This window comes from Capricornis sumatraensis, chromosome 11 (assembly GCF_032405125.1).
Source record: "Capricornis sumatraensis isolate serow.1 chromosome 11, serow.2, whole genome shotgun sequence".
Lineage (NCBI taxonomy): Eukaryota > Metazoa > Chordata > Mammalia > Artiodactyla > Bovidae > Capricornis > Capricornis sumatraensis.
Window position 1 is genome coordinate 27,609,885 of NC_091079.1, and position 21,096 is coordinate 27,630,980.

The 21,096-nt window shown below is 49.1% G+C and overlaps 1 protein-coding gene across 1 annotated transcript in view; it reads left to right on the plus strand.

The window, feature by feature from the left end:
* NDRG1 (N-myc downstream regulated 1) overlaps nucleotides 1-15,214 on the plus strand; it is a 55,147-nt gene extending 39,933 nt beyond the window's left edge. The window contains exons 10-16 of the mRNA XM_068984025.1: nucleotides 2,234-2,337; nucleotides 4,065-4,121; nucleotides 4,959-5,010; nucleotides 6,328-6,375; nucleotides 7,495-7,530; nucleotides 10,137-10,188; nucleotides 13,367-15,214. Coding sequence (XP_068840126.1) covers nucleotides 2,234-2,337; nucleotides 4,065-4,121; nucleotides 4,959-5,010; nucleotides 6,328-6,375; nucleotides 7,495-7,530; nucleotides 10,137-10,188; nucleotides 13,367-13,578 — 561 coding nt within the window. The 3' untranslated portion in view covers nucleotides 13,579-15,214. The remainder of the gene's footprint in view (nucleotides 1-2,233; nucleotides 2,338-4,064; nucleotides 4,122-4,958; nucleotides 5,011-6,327; nucleotides 6,376-7,494; nucleotides 7,531-10,136; nucleotides 10,189-13,366) is intronic.
* The last annotated feature ends 5,882 nt before the right edge of the window (nucleotides 15,215-21,096 follow it).

A 21,096-nucleotide genomic window follows, 5' to 3' on the forward strand; every position in this document is an offset into this window, starting at 1 on the left:
GGACCAGAGGTTGCGTCTCCATTCACCAACTGATGGACGTTGGGTTCTTTTTAGTTCTGGGCTATGACAAAGCCAACAGCAAGCACATCTACGGACTGTGTTAGCCTCAGTCGTAAGGGACTCTGTGATTCGTGAGAGAAAGACGTTTTATTCCCAGTTATGGATATATATATATATATACGTTCCCCCCCAGTGGTGGAGGAGGAAACTGAGACCAGAGAGGTTGAGTGACCTGTGTGAGGTCTCACAGCCAGCGAGAGAGGCTGAAATTGGAGCCCATGAGTCTGGCTCCAACGTGGGTTCCCGTAACCAATGCAGGATGCTGGCCACCTGTGCCTCCGCTGGTACCTGGCTCTCAGATGGGCTGTTGTGCACTGAGGCTGGTCTGAGCCAAGCCCCTGGTGACACGGGAGTGGTGCATGGTTCTGCCTTGTCCCCTGGCCAGCGTAGCCTCTGCCTCTGGCCTTGTTCCTCCTGCTGAGGGAGAGGGCCGGATGTGGGTCTGAAGTGCCCCTCGTTGCCTGTCCAGCCTGGAGTGATGTGCTCTGTCCCCTGTATGTGGCCTGCACACCACTGCCTGCTCCGCGGCTGGAGAGCGTGACCTTATGACACCCGGGGAAGCAGATGTTTGCTGGGCTGCTGCAGTGTGCGTTGTGTTGGTCCTTGTGTTCGTTGGTGTGGCTGCTGTAGCAAAGCACCGCAAGCTGGATATCTTAAAACAACAGACATATATTCTCTCTCACTTCTGAGGCCAGGAGTCTGAAATCAAGTATCAGCTGGGCCTCAGTCCTCCAATGGGACTAGGGGAAGGTCCTTCCTTGCTTCTTCCGGCTTCCGGTAGCTTCAGCATTCCTTGGCGGGTAGTCCCTCACTCCAGTCTCTGCCTCCATCTCTGCACAGCTTTCTCTGTATCTGTTTCAAATCTCCCTCTTTCTCTTACAAGGACGCTGGTTCTAAATCTCTGGATTTAGAACCTACCGGGATAATGCAAGATGACCTCATCTCTGGATCCTTAACTTAATTACATTTGCAAAAACCTTTTTTTCCAAATAAGTTAACTTCACAAGGTCCAGGAATGTGATGTGAACACATCACTGGGACAACCTTTCAGACTGCCAAAGTCCTGTTTTTTTATATTTCAGTTTCCATTACATTTCTCCACCCTGAGTGTATAATGTGCACCTTATAGGAATATAGGAAAGATCAGAGCCACTGTCTGTATTTTCTTGGAAGGGGGGTGTCAAGTATAGAGTGAGAACTTTGCCTGACTGTACCTGAAATTACTTGGGGTGTCTGTTGGTGCCCCCAACTTACTGCAGTTGTTTTGATCTGTAACCCCAGCACAGTTCCTCAGAGTGTGACTTTCCTGATTTCTTTCTGGGAAAAGAGCTAGTTGGTCCCTGTTGCTTCAGTAATCGTGGACTGTCTTGACACAGCCTTGGGCTGACGCTGGCCCCTCTTTGCTCCCTCCCACTCTTGATCTGGTTGTCGTCAATTACATTAGGCCCTTTCATGAAATTGCAGCATCCTCTATTGTACAAATGAGAAACAGAACAAGCTCATAACTTGTTTGTCTCAAATCACATTCAGAAAGGAACCAGGGAGAGAGAAGGCTGAGGCCGGCCTTCTGCAAAGGTCTGGTTGGCCCTTTTGGGAATCAAGATTGAGCTTCTTTCTGGCAACTTCCCATTGCATGGGTTAGTTTTGTTTTGCAAACATGAGAAACTTCTTTTCATCTATTTCCATTAAAAAGAAACTAATAGTAATTGCTAAAGTCACATCAGTGTTTACGATGGGCTTCCTAGACAGCCCAACCTTTATTAAATCCTACAATTTGCTGAAGTAGGTGATGTCACTCCCACTCTTTTTTTTTAATTATTAAAGGAAACTGAGGCTCAGAGAGGTAAAACACTTGTACAATAAAAGGACAGTGATGGAGCCAAGTTCAGACCCAGAAGGACTGAGTTCAGATCAGAACTCCCAAAATCTGAGCCCAGAAAGGCATGCTTGCCCCTCCAGCTTTGTGATCACTCTCCTCGCAGTTGATATTCAGACATCAGTCTGCTTCTGGGTACAGCTTCTACTTTCACAAAGCTTCCCTCAGGCCCATAGCAGGCCTATGGATTAGGCATTGCCATCTTCACTTTGTACCTGAAAAAGATGAAGAATGGCGAGGGTAGTGACCAGCCAGCGCCATAGTTTCCACAAACGACATTCTCCTCTCTCTGCGCAGGAGGAAATGCAGAATAACGTGGAGGTAGTCCACACCTACCGCCACCACATCGTGAACGACATGAACCCAGGCAACTTGCACCTGTTCATCAACGCCTACAACAGGTACCCGGTGCTGTTCGGCCACACGATGGCCGCTTTTGTAGGTCCAGAACTAAGATGGGGCAAGGGAGCGGGGAGCAGAAAGTTAATACCAGCCCTGGAGCATATAGATGAACAGGACCAGGGTTCCCAGTAAGGGCTCCGGGAAGTCAGGTGCCTCCCGGAGTTTTGAGTATTGATCCTTTGCAAGGGGGCTTCCCAGGTGGCACATTGGTAAAGAATCCACCTTGCCAGTGCAGGAGACACAGAAGACGCAGGTTCGATCCCTGGGTTGGGACGATCCCCTGGAGTAGGAAATGGCAGCCCACTCCAATATTCTTGCCTGGAGAATCCCATGGACAATGGAGCCCGGCCGGCTACAGTCCATGGGGTTGCAAAGAGCAGACATGACTTAGTGAGCACATGTGTACTTTGCAAGGAGCTTAACTCCACTCCAGATCACCAGGGGTACAAGCACGAGTGACATGCAGTCACATGGCAAACGATTTGCACGTGGATTTATGTATGTGCCTGTGCTGAGGCTGACCCTAAGAAGGACCAGAGGTGAGGAGAGCTGAGAGGGACATGGAGAAGAATCCAGAAAGGCTACTGGGAGGTGAGGGACTCATTTCAAGGGTAAGGAGCAACTGAGCCTAGCTTTTGGCAAGGGTGCAGCCCTCTCAAGCATGCCTGGGTGACAGTCTGGGGCTCAGCTAGGGAAGGGGACAGCTTGGGGCCACTGATGTTGGCCAAAGGTTCTAGAATCCCCAAGGAACTCAGTCTGCCACTCCACAGAGGGGTCAGGGATGAGCCTCCTGGGCTCTGTGTCTCCTCACATGTTAATAACTCAACTTTACAAAGGGCATTTGTGTCCCTTCCCATCTACCTTCCTCCCAGCCTCTCAGTGATGAGGGCCAGGTAATACTCGCAGCGAGTAGCTGAAGACACGGAGGCTGAGCACCCATTCATTCAGCAGACACTAGCGAGGACTGCGGTGGGCAGGCTTTTGACTGGGCGGTGGGCACTGAGGAGACCAGCAGCAGCTCCCGCAGCCCCACACGCTGCAGGAAAGAACTGATGCCTCCTAAACTCCATGATGAGGGTGCCCTCACCGTCATCTCCTGCTGGGGAAGCGAAGGCCCAGAGAGGTTCAGCACCCTGCCCGAGGCCACACAGCTAGCAAGCAGAGGAGCCTGATTTGAATCCAGCCAGACCAGCTCCGGGCTGAGTGCTGGGAAAGGGTATCTCATGCTGGGAGGTGCCAGGCAGGGAGAGGCTGGTGGCCATCTGTACAGTGAGAAACCATAGGAGCATTAGGAGGGAGTGAAAGGGTCAGGTCTGAGTTCTAAAGAGATGGTTTGGTTACTATGTAGAGGACTCCGAGTTAGGCGTGAGAGTAAGACTCAGACTAAAAGAAAAGCCTGGACAGCATTTGGCAGGTGAAGGCTGTGGCTTGGGGAACAGGTGGGAATGAGGAAGCCTCCACAGAAGGATGTGATTTGTGCATAAAAGGAAAAAAAAAACCCAGAGGACAATAAGGTGGAGTCCACAGGAAATGTATGCGTCCTGCTGCCCCTGAAGCCAGTTCTGTGGACCCAGAGGGGCTGGGGTGGGACCCCACACAGCTTGGGATGTGGGTGGCTGTTTGCCAGAGGGGCCAGTGCAGGACTCCGGGGGTTGCCTGGGTGGAAGGGGGCTTCATCCAGCGGAGGGTACGCTGTTATAACAGTGCATCTGTTTGTTGTCTGCAGCCGGCGGGACCTGGAGATCGAGCGGCCGATGCCTGGAGCCCACACGGTCACCCTGCAGTGAGTTGCCTTTTCCCTCTGCGCTGTCTCTTTAGCTTTGCTGGCCGGTGCCGGCAGCATCTTAGCCCTGAGCTTGGCAGGACTGCCTGCGTGGTGCTAGGACAGCCCAGTTGGCAAGACCTGGGTGGATTCTAGCCAGGGACTGGGTATGACCCAGCCTCACTCATCTGTTTGTGCAGGAGTTTGGCTTGTAGGGCGTCCCCGAGACCTAGGGTTGGGGGGACCTCAGATCTCAAACAAGGCATGCTAATAACCACACCCGACAGAATTTATGAAACACCTACTCTACGCCCAACCGTTTGAGGCTTTGCTTCACAGAGTCTGGAGACAAATAAGGCACAGGACCCAGTTTGAAGTGCTTTATAAAACTAGAAGGAAAAGACAGTCCTGGGTATGACCAACTGGATTCCACCAGTAATGACTATGTCTTATTATAGTTCCTTACATGAACCATATTATTTGACACCTGAATTTGGCACATGCAATTTCCTTAATTAGGTGCGTCCTTTTTATCTCTGTTTTTGATGACTGGCAAAATCCTACTCATCCTTCCTTGAGGAGTACTTAAAAATAAAATATCAGGGCATAGAAATTCTCTGGCTGAAATTCATACTAGGGTGTAAATGACTACTTACCCATTTTATCCTAAGAATAAAGCAGAGGGTGGAGAAAGAAGGCAGCAAAAGAGAGAAGAGTACGGGGAAAACAAAATAATTTCTTTCTTTTTTTCTTTTTCTTTTTTTTTTTTAAGAATTCTGGTCCCAGCCTGGCAGGTCTGGGAGCATGAGAATCTTTAAATGAACCTTGTGTTAACTCCCCGTCTCTCCCTGCCCCCAGGTGTCCTGCTCTGTTGGTGGTTGGGGACAGTTCTCCTGCTGTGGATGCTGTGGTACGTAGAAATCACCAGTAGCTTCTGTGCTTAAATCTATGGTCCAGATCTGGTTGACTTTGTATGAAGTCTCTCTGCCCGCCCTCTGCCCTTCCTCTGCTCCCATCAGAGCAAGTGACATCTTCTGGATGCCATATTGGACTTTGGGCAGAGGGCTCAGCCACCAGCTTCCTTCCCTGGTGACTTGGCAGTGGGCCTTCTAACTCATCTCCCAGGCCCCTTCACCTGCCGAGCTGCCTCCCACTGGCTTGTTTATATGGGCATGCTGCCACTTGAACTCCTGGCCAGGAGACTCTCTGCCCATTTGGGAGTCAGGTGGCACTTTCAGACCTGGTTGGAGCCTTATCATCTGACAGGGCAGAGAGGGACCTGGGGAGCAGAGCTTAGGAAGGGCTCAGTTCACCCCTTAATTCCCATCTGTGATGTTGTAAAGGTAAAACAAGGATTCTATCTTTCCAATGTCACTACAGCTGGGGACATGGGAGACTTAGGGGCTATTGGGAAAAGTCTAGAATTGTGATGTGCTTTGAGAGGTGAGCTAGTCCAGGGTCTGCAAATGTTCATTTAGTAAAGACCTGGGGCATCCAAATGAACCATGCAATCTAGTCCACTGGAAATGACAACCCACTCCAGTATTCTTGCCTGGAGAATTCCATGAACAGAGGAGCCTGGAGGGCTATAGTCCATGGGGTCAAAAAGGGTCAGACACGATGAGCAACTAACATTTAACCTTAAGTCCACTGGACATAATCGTAGGATGTATCAGTAAAGATACATTGCTTACATTAAGAGAGGTGATAATTCTACTTTAGGCACCCTGGACATCACAAGTGAGGATTTTTCCCACTTCTGGATGCACTTTTAAGAGGGTCACTGAGAAACTGCAGAAAGAAACCAGTTTGGTGGATGTGGTTTCATGTGAAGAATAGTTGTCAGGACTGGGGATGTTGACTCTGAAGAATCATTGGCAGCAGCTGGTTAAAGAAGCCCGTTCATTTAGTGACTGTTTCTGTAGCACCTTCTACAGTTTAGCTAATCTTCATCACAACCCTTTGAAAAAGATACTCTCTTTATTTTATTGATGAGGAAACTGAGGCTCAGACAGGTTAAGTAGCTTGTCCAAGAGCACACAGCTCATGGTAGCAGGGCTAGAATTTAAAGCCATCTGTTTAATACCACAGCTTGTGTTCTTTCTTCCATACCAGTAGGAATATTGGAATTTCTGATGATGGTAGCAGAGTGGCAAGGAGGGGGTAAAGTTTATGACTTTGGCTTCAGGTAGGAAATTAGAAATTTCTTCTCCTTCTTCCCATCCAGGTGGAGTGCAACTCGAAACTAGACCCAACGAAGACCACTCTCCTCAAGGTACAGGGAAAACAATGGGGGATTGCACTTATTCTTTCTTAGAAACACCAAAAATTTTCTGCAGAATTGAGTTGTGCCTGATTATAGTGTAACTGGTGGTCAGAAACCACAGAAATGATGACTGTCTGTTCAGCAACACCGACTGAGTGCTGGCTGGTAACCCAAGACTGCAAAGTTGAAGAGATCTATGTATGGGAGTCCAGGAGCTTACGGGCAGCTGGCCAAGGTGCTCTGGAGAGGGATGGACAGGAGTTGTGAGGGCAGGGCCTGATTCTAGACAGACTCTGCCCACTGCACCACCCTGCCCTGCTTCATGGGCCCCTGGAGCTCAGTTCCCTTGTCTTGTCACTACATCCTCATTAGGCTGAGGGCCTCCCCGGGTTAGCTGACTTTGACCTTGAGCCTGGACTGCAGGCTGGCCACAACCTCACTCACTCTCACTGGAAGAGAACTTCCAGCTCTGTTTCCCCATCCTCATCCCATCCGCATTTTCCTCCCCAAGTGCTCCAGAGCCCTAGGCTTTGAATAAATCTTCACACGTGCCTGAAATGGCTTTAAGCAGCGATGACTTTGGATGTGGCGATTTAATAGGACCTTCAGAAGCGACAGCATTTACTGAGGATGACCAACCAGGAGCCTCATCAGACTGGAAGGCTTGAATGTTGCATTTTCCTTCCGAGGGGTCTTTAAAGACCTCATGTGTATGGGGTCTTGTGCAGTGAACGCTTTCTGGTCAGACAGACCCCGCTCAGGACTTTACAAGTTCCTCCAATTCTCTCTGGCCCAGTTTCTGCCTCTAAAGTGGGACAGCCATCCCTTCCAGGGTTCTTGAGGGGCAGAGCGAAACCGCCTACAGGGCCTACCACAGCGCCTGGCCTGTCATAAGCTGCAAGTGATGGTGCCGAGAAGGCAGAGTTCAGCGCCGACATGGTTAGTGATCAGAGCAGCCTAGCCGAGTGAGGCGGGGGTTTCCCCACCCACAACCTGCCCAGGTCCCCTCACAGGGCAGGACCCAGGGTAGGGCAGCAGGCAGAGTGGATGCCCACTTGCAGCCAGTCCACAGCGTCGGCATGCCCTCCACCTAGGCCTTGCACTGACCGGTTTCCCTGTCTCCCCTAGATGGCAGATTGCGGTGGCCTCCCGCAGATCTCCCAGGTGAGTCACACCTGTCCCCACTCCCCACGTGGAGGGCAGGGGTCTCTGGGACCTGTTACCCCCTTTACCCTCACTGCCTGCTCCCCCTTGACCCCGCACTGTGACGTCTGATGACACGTTGTAGACCTGTTACCATTTGTAAAAGTGCTTGCACGTCAGGACGTATCGGATCCTCCTGCAGGAGCCTCTGTGGAGCAGATGGCACTGGGTTCAAGGCAGGGAGGGATTTGCTGGGCAGACATAGCTTGGCAGTCATGGACCAGAATCTAGGTGTGCCTGACCCCAAAGACCAAAGGCCGTAGCCATCGGCTGCTGGAGCCCAAGGCCAGAGCAAGAAGCACAGAGAGGAGATGGGCCAAAGTGTGTGTGTGTGTGCCTATGTGTGTGCGCACATGTGTATGTGTGTGTGTGTTCATCCACACGTGTATATGCATGTGTGTGTCTGTGGGCACCCACATGTATATATGTATGTGTGTGCATATGTATGTGTGTACACGCACATGTGTATATGTGTGTGTGCATGCACGTGCGTAAATGTATGTGCCTGTGGGTGCATGCATGTGTGTGCATGCGTGCACATGTGTATGTGTGTGCACACTCGTGTATATGTATGTGTGTCTTTGTGTGCATGTGTGTGTCTATGTGTGCATGCAGCAGTAATCGGGCACAAGTGGCCTTGTGTGGCTCTCTTAGCCTCCCTCTCCAGTGTCCCTCTCTGTTTCTACTGGCAAAGAACAAAGTATTGTCACGTTCGTATCTGCTGTTGGGTTTTGCCTATTTAATAGCTGGGAGTAGCCAGAGAAGGATGGGATGGTTCAGTTTCAGAGGGAACAGATGGGTTCCCAGTAGAGCCTGCTTAGATGTAAATAAGAGTTAATAGTTGCACACTATTTTATGATGGGCTATTTATCCACGCAGCCTGCACAACACCCTGCTGAGACAGTGCAACTTAAATTGGCTGAAGAGAAGGGGCACCATTATTCTTTCCTCTCTCCCTCCTTTATTCCTTTCTCTATTTGAAATGAGAAGACTCTAACCCTAGCCATAATTAAAGCAGGTTTTATTTTATTTTATTTTGGTGTGAGATCTTAGTTCGCCAACCAGGGATCAAACCTGTGGCCCCTGCAGTGAAAGCGCAGAGTCCTAACCACTGAACCGTCAGAGAAGTTCCAAAACACATTTTAAATGTCATGGCAGGAGCTGAACTAGCCCAGCCCCTCAGGAGAGCAGCCCAACAAGAACCAATGGCTCTGTAATCCTGCCTTCTCCTGCCCTTGCAAGTTGGGTGTGTTTACAAAGGGCACTCCCATCCTTCATTCCATTCAATCCCTGCAATAAGCTTTAGAGAGAGGAAGAGCGTGCCTTCTACTGCAGCCACAGAAGGGGAATTGAGGCTATCAGACGGCAGAGATTGCCTATGGGCATGCAGGGGAGCTGAGTTTGGGCCGAGATCTCGTTTCCAAGCCCATCCTCCTGTTTTGTCTGCCATGTTGAACACAGATGCCCTTGGCTTCCTGCAGCTCCAACTGGCAACTCTCGTTTTTATCTTATCATCCCGCGACTCCTAGAGGGCACTTTTAGCACAGATTCTTCTTTAAATATCACCTGGCTCTTTGAGAACAGTGGCAGGAGTTGGTGGAGGTGGGCAAGGCCACTCTGATGATGGCTCACCAGTGAAGTGAAAGGGTGTGAGAATAGACCCAGGACATTACATTTGAGAGCTGGAATTAATTAGCCTTCAAATATGACCTTTGCCCAAACATCACCTCCTGGTTTAGTTAAACTTTGAGAGTAATTGGTCAAACTGGGTATGTTTGCAGCAGTCCCAACTCATTTTATTTAAAGTAGCCCAGTTGATTAAGAGATTTGTCTATTCATCCATCCTTCTATCCATCCATCCGTCCTCTCATCTTATCCTTCTTCCTTTCCATTTTTCCTTTCCTTTCATCCTTGCATCCTTCCTTCTTTAAGACCATCCATCCTTCTCTTATTCATCTATCCATCTTCCCTCCTTCTTTCCATCCACATTTTTTCATTTTCACCTATCCATGTATCCACCATCCTTTCATCCAGCCAGCCACCAGCCTGCCTGCTACTGGGGTGAGAGTAAGCTGCTATGGGATTTGGAAAATCCTGGATTAATGTGCAGGCCCACTAATTAACCAGAAGACCTTGGATGGATTGTTTATCTCTCCAAATCTATTCAGCTATGGAATGTATATGAAGATGGTACTAACCTCATAAAGTCATTGTTCTGGACACATCAGTTTATCCAATGATATATTCTTCACAGAAATCCTCAGTTGCAGGTGTAGCACTCTGCCCATATTATATAGGTGAGAAAGCTGGCTCAGACCAGTCATGTAACTTGACTAAGTTCCTCCAGCTATGTAGTGAATTTGAACGTTCTTCCTGGCCAAAGCTAAGTTTGTTCTCCATAATCATCCCGTTCTTTGCTTTCCTTTTGTATTTTTGTCCTGTCAACACGTGGTGTTTCCGTCTTTTGCCAAGCTCTTTAATGAAGGTGACCATAGGCCTGGGTCCTGATGGCCCCGAGTGATCCGGACCTCCGGTTCTGACTGCACTTTCGCTCTTTTCTCTTGCAGCCGGCCAAGCTGGCCGAGGCCTTCAAGTACTTCGTGCAGGGCATGGGATACAGTGAGTATGGCCTTTCCCAGCAGGGGGTGGGCCGAGGGGCAGCGGTGGGAACTGGAAACGGATTGGGCCGAGGATACTGTGTCACCGTGGGCAGCTTTAGCTTTTCGCATGCCGGGCACGTCCGGGAAGAAGTATTTAGGGGCGTGGAGGGTGGGCCGCAGTGCAGAGCTTCCAGTGTCTCCTCATACCCTAGTGGCTCATTCTCCCTCCGTTGGTGAACAGAAGCTGTTTCACACCAGGGAATGTTTTAAGGTGTGGATGAGGACTAGCCCTCTGAGGACCAAGAAGACAACAGCCCATGAAACCATGAAAATCTTTTTTAATTTTGATTACATGCTTCCCTAAGGGACTTGTGAGGATGGTAATGCTGGTCATGGTGGTGGTGGTGCTGGTGACGTGAGGATGGATGGTGGTGACGGTAATGGTGGTGGTGGTGGTGGTGGGCGTGATGGTGGTGACGGCAATGGTGCTGGAAGTGATGGTGGTGGTGGTGGTGTGAGGATGGCGCCGGGTGAGAGAGTGGTGATGGTGGTGGTGGTGATGGTGGTGTGAGGATGGTGCCGGGTGAGAGAGTGGTGATGGTGGTGGTGGTGATGGTGGTGTGAGGATGGTGCCGGGTGAGAGAGTGGTGATGGTGGTGATGGTGATGGTGGTGTGAGGATGGTGCCGGGTGAGAGAGTGGTGATGGTGGTGATGGTGATGGTGGTGTGAGGATGGTTCCGGGTGAGAGAGTGGTGATGGTGGTGGTGGTGCTGAAGAATCATTAAGTCCTTTTTTTTTTTTTTCTCATTTAACGATCACAGTAATCCTAGGAGATACTCTTATCCTCATTTTACAAATGATGAAACTGAGGCTTTGAGAAATTAAGCAAGAAGCAGAGTGGGGATCTGTGACAGTTCTTCGAAAACTGCAAAGCTCTGAGCAAATGGGTGATAAAGTCACTTATAATCAAGGCAGAGCCTGTCTGCTAAATCATTAGATTTGAGAATTTAAGGATAAAGAGCAGCATAACTAAAGAGCCTGCAGCCTCTTTGCGTTATGGTTCCAGTTTATTCTCAGACGCACACAGCCCCTTTTCAGCAATGCAGTCCCATGACTGGGACAGACAACCCTAAGTTCAACCACACTCCTGGGAGCATCCACCGTTGGTACATGTTGGTGTGTCAGCCACAGTTTCAGCCCCGATGTGGTTGGCTTTGCTCTCTCTCTCTGCTGCCTGGATTTCTAATTCGAGTGCTCTTCTTAATTAAGAAGTCTGAATGTCTAGTCACTTCCTTTTTCTTCCCTTTATTTTCCTGAGGCTTAAACTGTTTGCTCATTTAAAATAGTAATGTTATGTTTGGTCTACTGACCGCAGTCTTCAGATTGGCTTCAGCCACATTTAGTTTCTAGCACAGCTGAGAGCAGGCAAGCCTGATTTTCATGCTCCAGGCAGGAACCATGTCCCAAATAGACCTCTTCCAACAGAAAACATCTGCCTGTGGGTCTCTGCCCCTCTGGGAAAGTGTGCAGCAAAGGCAGTAACTTGAGAAGGGCTTTGTTTTCCTTGCAGGCATAAACTGCAACTCAGTTGTCTTGAACCTGCCATGGGTTTGGATTTCTGCTTTGAAAGTACATTCTGGAGAGAAAAGAAGTGGGAGGCTGGCCTTGTTTGCCCCCCACCCGCTATGTCGGCTTCTATTTCCAGAAAGCAGCCTGCAGATCATAGGGAAAGACAACAGAAAGAGTTAGAGGCATCCACCAAAGACGAGGGAAGGAATCGTTTATTTCCCGAGTGCCCGCTCACAGCCGCGGGCTAGTGTGCCAAGCCCTTAGCATCCATGACTCCATGCTAGGGTCACCAGAGGCCTGCAGGCTCAGTAAGACCCCAGATGTGGGATCAAGGAACAGGGTGGGGGGGGCTCAGAGACAGTATGTGAGCAACAGGTGTGGGATTGATCCTGATTTTTTCCTGGATTCAGGAGCTGGCTCTTTAAGAAGATTCAGTACGCAAGGATAAATTCTGTTTGTCAGTGTCTGTGGCAAAGAGCCAACAGAGCCAATTGAGCCAGTAACATTGCCCACTGAGCCAATAACATAACCCCTCCATGCATTTGTACTTATCACTGCCTCAGTGTGTGGCGTCTTTTATTCAACGTGATCTTGACAAAGAGGCTTCAGTCGGCTGATGGAGTAGTTTCCTAGGGTGGCCATAACAAATCTCCGTTGCTTACAACGGCGGAAATGTATTCTCTCACAGTATTACAGTTTTAGAGGCTAGAAGTCCAAAACTGAGATGCAGGCAGGGTCATGCTCCCTGTAAGGATTCTCCGAGGAATCAATCCCTCGTCCCAGCTTCTGGTGGTTGCCAGCAGCCCTTAGCTGGTGGCTGCACCACTCTGACCTCTGCCCTGTTCTCACTCAGCTGCTCCCCGCGTGTGCATCTGTCTCCTTTTAGCAGGAAACCAGCCATCGCATTAGCGCTCACCCTAACCAGGATGAATTCATCTAGACAGATCTGCAAAGACCCGATTTCCAAATAAGGTTATAGTCAGAGATTCTGGTGCTCGTGAACTTGGGAGGGTGCTCTTCAACCCAGCACAGGTGGGGTTCTTCATCCCATCTTCTCAGCCACCTGCCATGTTTAAGGGCATTTTAAGTCCTTCGGAATGCATGGTGCCATTAAGAGTTCCTGGAAGCTCACAGGTTGCCCACAGGAAGAGGTGACAGCTGACCGCTCCGTGTGGCCTCAGTTTCCAGCCTGTGGCGGGCAGGGATTAGCCGGGCCAACTATGAACATCCTCCTGACTCTAGAGACTGTTGACATCACAGGGTGGTGGGCACGCACTCGGGCGTGATACCCGGGGGTCCGTGGTAGTATTCTGGGGCCGGGGTCTCAGAGAGGGACACTTTTCGAGTCCCACAGCTGGTAAGCGAGTGGCAGAAAGCTGCGATCAAGACTCAGCTGGTGGGTCCGTGCCAGAGTGGGACCCATCAGTCCTCATCCAGCCTGAGCCTTGCTCTTCACCTCTGCGAGTAGGCACGGAAATGATAGGGGGCCCAGCGGCTGGATGCCTTAAAGACGAACAGGAGCAAAGTTTCCACGGGTAGGCGGGGCACGCGGCAGGCTGCGTTGCTGAGGTGCGAGCGCCTCCGGCCTTCGCCCACCCCCTCACTGGGCTCTCTCCTCTCTCTCCAGTGCCCTCTGCCAGCATGACCCGCTTGATGAGGTCTCGCACAGCGTCAGGCTCCAGTGTCACGTCCCTGGAGGGCGCCCGCAGCCGCTCGCACACCAGCGAGGGCGCCCGCAGCCGCTCGCACACCAGCGAGGGCACGCGGCTGGACATCATCCCCAACTCTGGCGGCCCCGGGAGCAGTGCTGGGCCCAACTCCACGGAGGTGTCCTGCTAGGCGGCCTCGGGGCCAGCCGGCCGCCCCTGGACTCTGGGACCGATCGCTGTAGCTGCCCCTCCTCTGGCCCCCCTCCCCACCCCTGCCTGCCAACCGCACGTTAACTCGTAACTCGGTATTAATCCAAAGCTTATTTTGTACAAGTGAGCTCTGGTGACGACACGGTGAGATTGGGTGTTCGTGGGGTCGCCCTTTCTGGTGAGGGTAGGGCGGGGTGGACCAAAGGGAAAGATGCACCTCAGTGCCCCCCTCCCCCAAACGAGGGGCTGAGAGGCCACCCTCCTACCCTCCTTCGGAGACGCCAAACTGCCAGAAACCAGCGCAGAGTAAACACTCGATCTATCCAAGGCTAGCCTGGCCAGAGCATCCTGGCGCAAAGGGACACCTTGTTGGAAGCCCAGCCCGCCTACTTCCTGTTTCCTCTCCAACTAAAGAAAAAACAGACCCAGATTCTGGAAACCAAGCCCTTTCTGATTGGGGAGGGGGAGAGCAGGGAGTGGTGGGGAGCTCTTTTTTTTAAAAAAAAAAAAGCCAAACAGGAAGCAGGGAGAGAGGTGGAATTGACATGGAGGCTCCGAAGTATTTGGAAAAAGCAAATTTCCATAGTTAACTTGAAGAAATAGATTTTTTTTTACACGTTTGTGCATATATACACTTTTTATGGTTGACGCCTACAAGCCTGTTTTCCTGGCATTTTTTAATGGACAACACAAGTAGGGGACAAAACCTTCCAGTTTTTCAAAGAAACGGTCTTGGCAGGCATTTGGTATTTGTGTGTTTAAAGCTTTGAATCAGCTGCCTGCCTCCCCCTCCATCGCCCCTACTTCCTACCCCTAATACGTGAACGAGTGGTTATTTCATTCATGGGGAAGAGTGTGTAGATTTGTAGTTGTTTTCTCTGAAATGGAGAGAAAGATTGCAAACAGCTGGGCCTGGCTGTGATGTGTCTCCAGGCAGCAGCACTGGGGCAGGGGCGTTGGGGTGGGGTGGCATTTTTGGTGATTAGACGTAAGGAATTCCTTGTGGTTGTGATGGAATCCAGTGCAGTTGTGATTTCAGCCGATCCCATCTGGTTCCCTGGAATCATGTGTGATTAAGTTAAATCCTGCTTCCAGTCTTTGACAATGTGGGGGTGAATCTGAACTTGACTGCCAAAGGTTTCTGACCTGGTGACCTTCCAGAATCTTCAGCTGGAGGGTGTGATTCACATGGGGAGTGGTGGCCCAAAAGATGTACGAAGTCTGAAATGTGTGTTCCATGGGATTTCCTTCTCTCTCCCGCCTTCCTCTCTTCCCTGCCCCTCTAACTTCTCCCTGAGCAGGGTGGCACCACTGACATTTCTGGGCAATGTCAACATAGCTGTCGAGTTCCTGTACTACTTACTGCCTTTCAATCTCATTTTGGCTAACCATGGATCTTCGTATAGCAAGTTTTGATCAGGATGAATGGAAGAGCGTGCATCAGCCACCTGGGCCTGGTGGTTACTGGGAGGAAGTAGTCAAGCCTTCCAGGCAGCTTGGGGGATTATGACTCAGTTTACCTGTCACCTACCACCTGGGAGGCAGAAATGGCTGAATCAGAACAAGAAGCTGTTATGTACAAGTCTTTCCAGAAGAGTTTCTTAATGAGATATTTGTATTTATTTCCAGACCAATAAATTTGTAACTTTGCAGTGGCTTGTGTCTTTTTCCCCTACCTGAGAGATCATGCATTGAGGTGGGTCTTTCCTTACCTGGGGCTTCCTGCCCACATGCCCCTCACCTTTGGAATTCTTCAGAGCATCACTGTCCAGTAAAAATACAATGCGAACCACTGATGTAACTTCAAATCTTCAAGTAGTCACATTAAAAAAGGTAGAAAGAGACAAGTGAAATGAATTTTAATAATACATGTAAGCCAGGATATCCAAAATCTTAACATTTTAACATGGAATCAATATAACAATTAACGAGCTGCCTTGCATTCTTTTCTTCCTACTGAGAAATCCAGGCTATATTTTCACATCACATTCATTCATGTCTGTGCTCAGTTGTGCTCAACTCTTTGAGACCCCATGGACTGTAGCCCACCAGGCTCCTCTGTCCATGGGATTTCCCAGGCAAGAATACTAGAGTGGGGTGCTATTTCCTCCTCCAGGGGATCTTCCCCACCCAGGGATCAAACCCATGTCTCCTGTAGCTCCTGCTTTGGCAGGTGGATTCTTTACCGCTGAGCCCCCTGGGAAACTCATTTTACATCACAGTACATCTCAGTTCAGACCAGCCCCATTTCAGGCACTTTAGTAGCCAAATAACACAGTGACAAAGGAATCAAGCTTTTCAACCTATAATTAAGAAGGAAACATATTTTTTTTTTACATTTTATTTTTATTATAGGAAAGTGTGTGAAAAGACCACCAGTGATAAACTTATAATGCTGTTTGCGCTTGTATTTGAAAATGTTAACAGGTTTCACTACAATCTTCTATTTTTATTTAAGATTAGTTTAAAATTTATACCACAGAGGATTTCCCTGGTGGTCCAGTGGTCAATACTCTGCACTTCCAAGGCAGGGGGCATGAGTTCAGTCCCTGATCAGGGAACTAAGATCCCACAAGCTGTGCGGTGTGGCCAAAAAGTAAAAATTCTTTAACAAACAGTTGCAAAGATAGTACAGAGAGTTTGCATATACTCCACCCCAAGGTCCCCCTATGATTATTAACGTCGCTTGTCACTACGGTTCATTGGTCACAACTAACACGTTATCACTGATCTATTAACTAAACTCCATACTTTCTTGGGACTTCACCATTTTCCCCATTGTCGGTTTTCATCCTGCCTCCCTTGTTCCCTCTGGTCTGTAAGAACTTCCCAGACTTTCCTTGCTTTTGATGGCCTTGGTGGTTTTGAGAGGCTGCACAACGACCCTGGACTGAGGTTTGTGTGCCTGATGTTCTCACGGTTCACTTGGGGTTCTGAGTTTTGGGGAATGAAGAACGCAGACACTCAGTGGCATCCTCGTCGCCTTGTGCTGTCAGTATGACGGGTCAACGTGATTTAACAGGGATGAGGTTGACCTTGATCACCTGGCCAAGGTCATGTTTGTTAGGTGTCTCCGATATCGAATCACTTTCTCTGCTTTTCCATACTTGTTCTTTTGAAGCAAGTCACTAAATGCAGCCCACACTGAACACCCTCCTCCCTTTTAAATAGCGAGCATGCTGTTTGTTTACCTATACTGGCTCTTCTGCACATGCCTTGAAGAGTTTCTTAGCGTTTGTAATAAGCTGTCAACACTTTTGCAGTCTCCATCATCATGGAGCAAGTGATGGGGCAGAGAAGGCGGGGAGGGTGACCGTGTGTGCTGCACGTCAGAGAGGGAGGCAGGAAGAGCTTTAATGCATACAATAAATCCAGCGAATGGCATTGCAGGAGACACTGCTTACACTTTGCAGTGTAATTCTCCCAATGTTCCAACTGTGACAACATCATGCGTTTCTTTATTGATAAACGAAATAGCAATGTGGAGGCAGGTCTCAATATAATTTCAAGGTAGTAATGAGCATAATAACATCTTAAGAAAATGGCCACAGTTGTGATAAGAAAAATACATGTGATTTCAACTGGCAGTGTTAGGGTTTGTGGACCACATTTAAGTAGGAAGAAATGCTAAATTGCTATTAGAGATGAGATGGTTAGATAGCATCGCCAACTCAGTGGACATGAACTTGAGCAAACCCCAGGAGAGAGTGAGGGACAGGGAAGCCTGTCGTGCTGCAGTCACTGGAGTTGCAAAGAGCTGGACACAACTGAATACCTGAACAATGACAATGACAAAAGCAAAGATGCATTTCCCCCTCATCTGAGCACACGACCCCTGGATTTAATCCACGGATCCCTGGCCCAGGGACCTCTAGCTTCAGGGCCCTGCTTTAGACACAGGGGGAGAAGCATGCAGGCTCATTCTTTTTCTACATTCACAGTAAATGTCTTTTCTGTGTCGGGGCCTGTGTGAGAGACAGGAACAAAGGAAACGCAGGCACAGAAGGGTCAGCAGGAAATCACCATCGCAGTGGGCGCATACATGGCACACAGCCCCCTAGACCGCCCATGATCAGCTCCCGGGAGCTCAGGCTTCCATCGAGAGCAGTGAACTCTTGCAGGTGTTTGCGTGTATCGGATGCTATTTAGAGATGATTTGCCAGCTGGGGACCTATTTATGTTCTCCTAGCTGCTTGTTTTGGTTTTGATTCCTGGACCCTTGGGTTTCAGCAGCAGCTGGAAGACCAAGTGTACACCAAGACCAACCACGTGCAGGCTCTGTAGGGGACAACAGAGGCCTCCATCTGCCCCTTCCTCCTTCCCCTTCTCAGACACAACCTCACTACAGGTCATTGGCTGGGTCCCTGCCCTACTGTGCTCAGTCGTGTCCAACTCTGCGACCCCATGGACTGCAGTCCACCAGGCTCCTCTGTCCATAAGATTCTCCAGGTCAGAATACTGGAGTGGGTTGCCATTTCCTCCTCCAAGGCATCTTCCCAACCCAGGGATGGAACCCATGTCTCTTGCATCTCCTTCATTGGCAGGCGTATTCTTTACTATTAGTGCCACTTGGGAAGCCCTAGATGTAGCCTAAATCCATCTTGGACTTCTCGGGCTACATGAAAACTCTTAAACTGTGTCCCACATGGAATCCAAGGGCAGAAGGGGGAAGTTTGGCTTTCTGAGTTGAAGATGGGATTGGTGAGGAGATGAGCCTCCTGCTTTCTAATATCAGATTTCCCTGTGTCTCTAAAGCATAAAACTATGGTCTTAACCCAAAAGCTACTTGACCTTCTGGTTCTGGGACCCAGAACCAATCAAGTCTTTGTGTCTCTTAATGAGAAGAATGGGATCAGCCTGATTCAGATGTCTATTCACTGTCCAATCAACTATTAACATAATAGCATCTCGAGATAATTGCCACTACTGTGATAAGAAAAATCCAGATGACTTCAACTGGTGATGTTAGGGTCTGTGGTCCACTTTTGCTATGCTATGTTCCGTTGTGTCTGACTCTTTATGATCCCAAGGACTATAGCCACCCAGGCTCCTCTGCATGGGATTCTCCAGGCAAGAACACTGGAGTGGGTTGCCATTTCCTTCTCCAGGGCATCTTCCCCACCCAGGGATTGAACCTGTGTTCCTTGTGTCTCCTGCATTCACAGGTGGATTCTTTACCACTAGTGCCAACTGGGAGGCCCACCTTTGGGTCGGAGGAAATACTATGTTCACACACAGCTGCTGACACAACCTCACTACAGGTCATTGGCTGGGTCCCTGCCCTACTGTGCTCAGTCGTGTCCAACTCTGTAACCCCATGGACTGTAGACAACCAGGCTCCTCTGTCCATAAGATTCTCCAGGCCAGAATACTGGAGTGGGTTGCCATTTCCTCCTCCAGGGCATTTTCCTGGCGCAGGGATAGAACTGGGTCACTGCTCTGTTGCGGTTAGAGGTTAGTTCATGCTACTCTGGCCCCTACCCCACGTACACACGGCAGGGATTCCTAGTAATAGATGTGGTTGTAGCAGGTGAATTGCTATGTCTTTTGAAATTAAATCCATTGACTGGCAAACTCACTGTTGACGAAAAGGCCCTTCCTCATTCCTGCTCTGAAAAATTTCCTGAATGTCCCGCCCTCTGCAGAAAGCACCGACCATGTGACTTCATGATAAGGACAGCCTGCAGAGATGGTATCACTAATAACAGTCATATTTAGCATATTTTATGGTTTCTTTCCCCCTTTTATCTTTTATCTGTGAGGCTGAGTTATCCTTACTTCACAGATAAAAAGCTCACAGAGATGAAATGGCTTCTGCAGCCATTTCTAAAATGGACTATATCACTCTCGCCTTTGAAAACAGTTGGCTGAGCACATAACTCACACAACCACCTGTTGGCATCTTCAGATTATAGAACATGGATTAGTTCCTGGGGCTAACAACATGGAGGACCTTATCGCTTTTATTGCCTGCAGGGACGTTTGTCCACCTGTTAATTAGTCCCACCCAGGCAGTGAACTGCTTCTACGGTTTTATCTGGTTCTTAATTCTGTCTCCTTTTCTGGCAGGGTGATATGTTTCTCATTGCTATCAATAAGCCAGCCTTTAGCAGCTTCCTCTTCCTCTTTATGCAAACTTCCTTACACTTCATTTCACTCCCCTGGTTCCCAAGGCACCCGGCAATAGATCTCTAGAAAAGTCATGTCCGACTCTTTGTGACAGTCCCATGGACTGTAGCCCACCAGGCTCCTCTGTCCATGAAATTTTCCAGGCAAGAATACTGGAGTGTGTTGCCATTTCCTTCTCCAGGGGATCTTCCCGAACCAGGGATCGAATCTGGGTCTCCCGCATTGCAGGCAAATGCTTTACCATCTGAGCCACCAGGGAAGCCCAGTAGATCTCTATCCATCCATCAACCCCTGCTCCCCAAGCCCTGATATGTACTAGGCTTAGAAGATGCAGTCACGGTCCCAGACCTCCAGGTACCCACAGGATACATGCATGCTAAGTGGCTTCAGTTGTGTCCAACTCTTTGGGACCCCATGGACTGGAGCCCTCCAGGCTCCTCTGTCCATGGGATTCTCCAGGCAAGAATACTAAAGTGGGGTGCCATTCCCTTCTCCAGGGGATCTTCCAGACCCAGGGATCAAATCTGAGTTTCCTGCAGCTCCTGCACTGTAGGCAGATTGTTTACCACTGAGTCACTGGGGAAGCCCACCCACAGGGTACTTGGGAATATAAAAAGACATTGAATAAATGAGTAAGTGAATGAATGCCAAATGTTCATTTTATATTTACATGAGATGTTTTCCAATCTCAACACATTTGTCCCCCTGGTCTTTTCTGTATATCAGAATTCCCATTTTTCAGTGCATTTTCAAACTTTTAGCCATTTTTATTGCCATGTATAAAATATCTGGGAGCCTAATGTCCACCATCTGCACATTTACTGAAAGTGTTCAGTGTTCCATCATTGCCTCATAATAACTGAAAATACAGGAAAACTCACCCAGTCCAGTAAGTCACTTTGCTGATGATTTATTGCTTCAAGGCAAAAAGCTATAAATAGGGAATTAGAGCAATGAAAACTCTTCACATTAGATAAACATGTTCTGTGTGACATAGATCAAGAGAAGAATGAGGAATGCTGAAAAACATGACAGATTGCCCAAGTGCTATTTTCCCTGTATGGGGAAATTCTAAGACATTTCTTCATATGTATTTTTTAGTCACTTACAAAAATGGCAGTGTGTGTGTGGGTGTTAGTCACTCAGTCATGTCTGACTCTTTGTGACCCCATGGACTGTAGCCCACCAGGCTCCTCTGTCCATGGGATTCTCCAGACAAGAATACTGGAGTGGGTTGCCATTCCCTTCTTTGGGAGATCTTCCTGACCCAGGGATCGAAACCGGGTTTTCTGCATTGCAGGCAGATTCTTTAACGTCTGAGCCACCAGGGGGCCTGAAAATGGCAGTCGGAATCCTTAAATATTAAGTC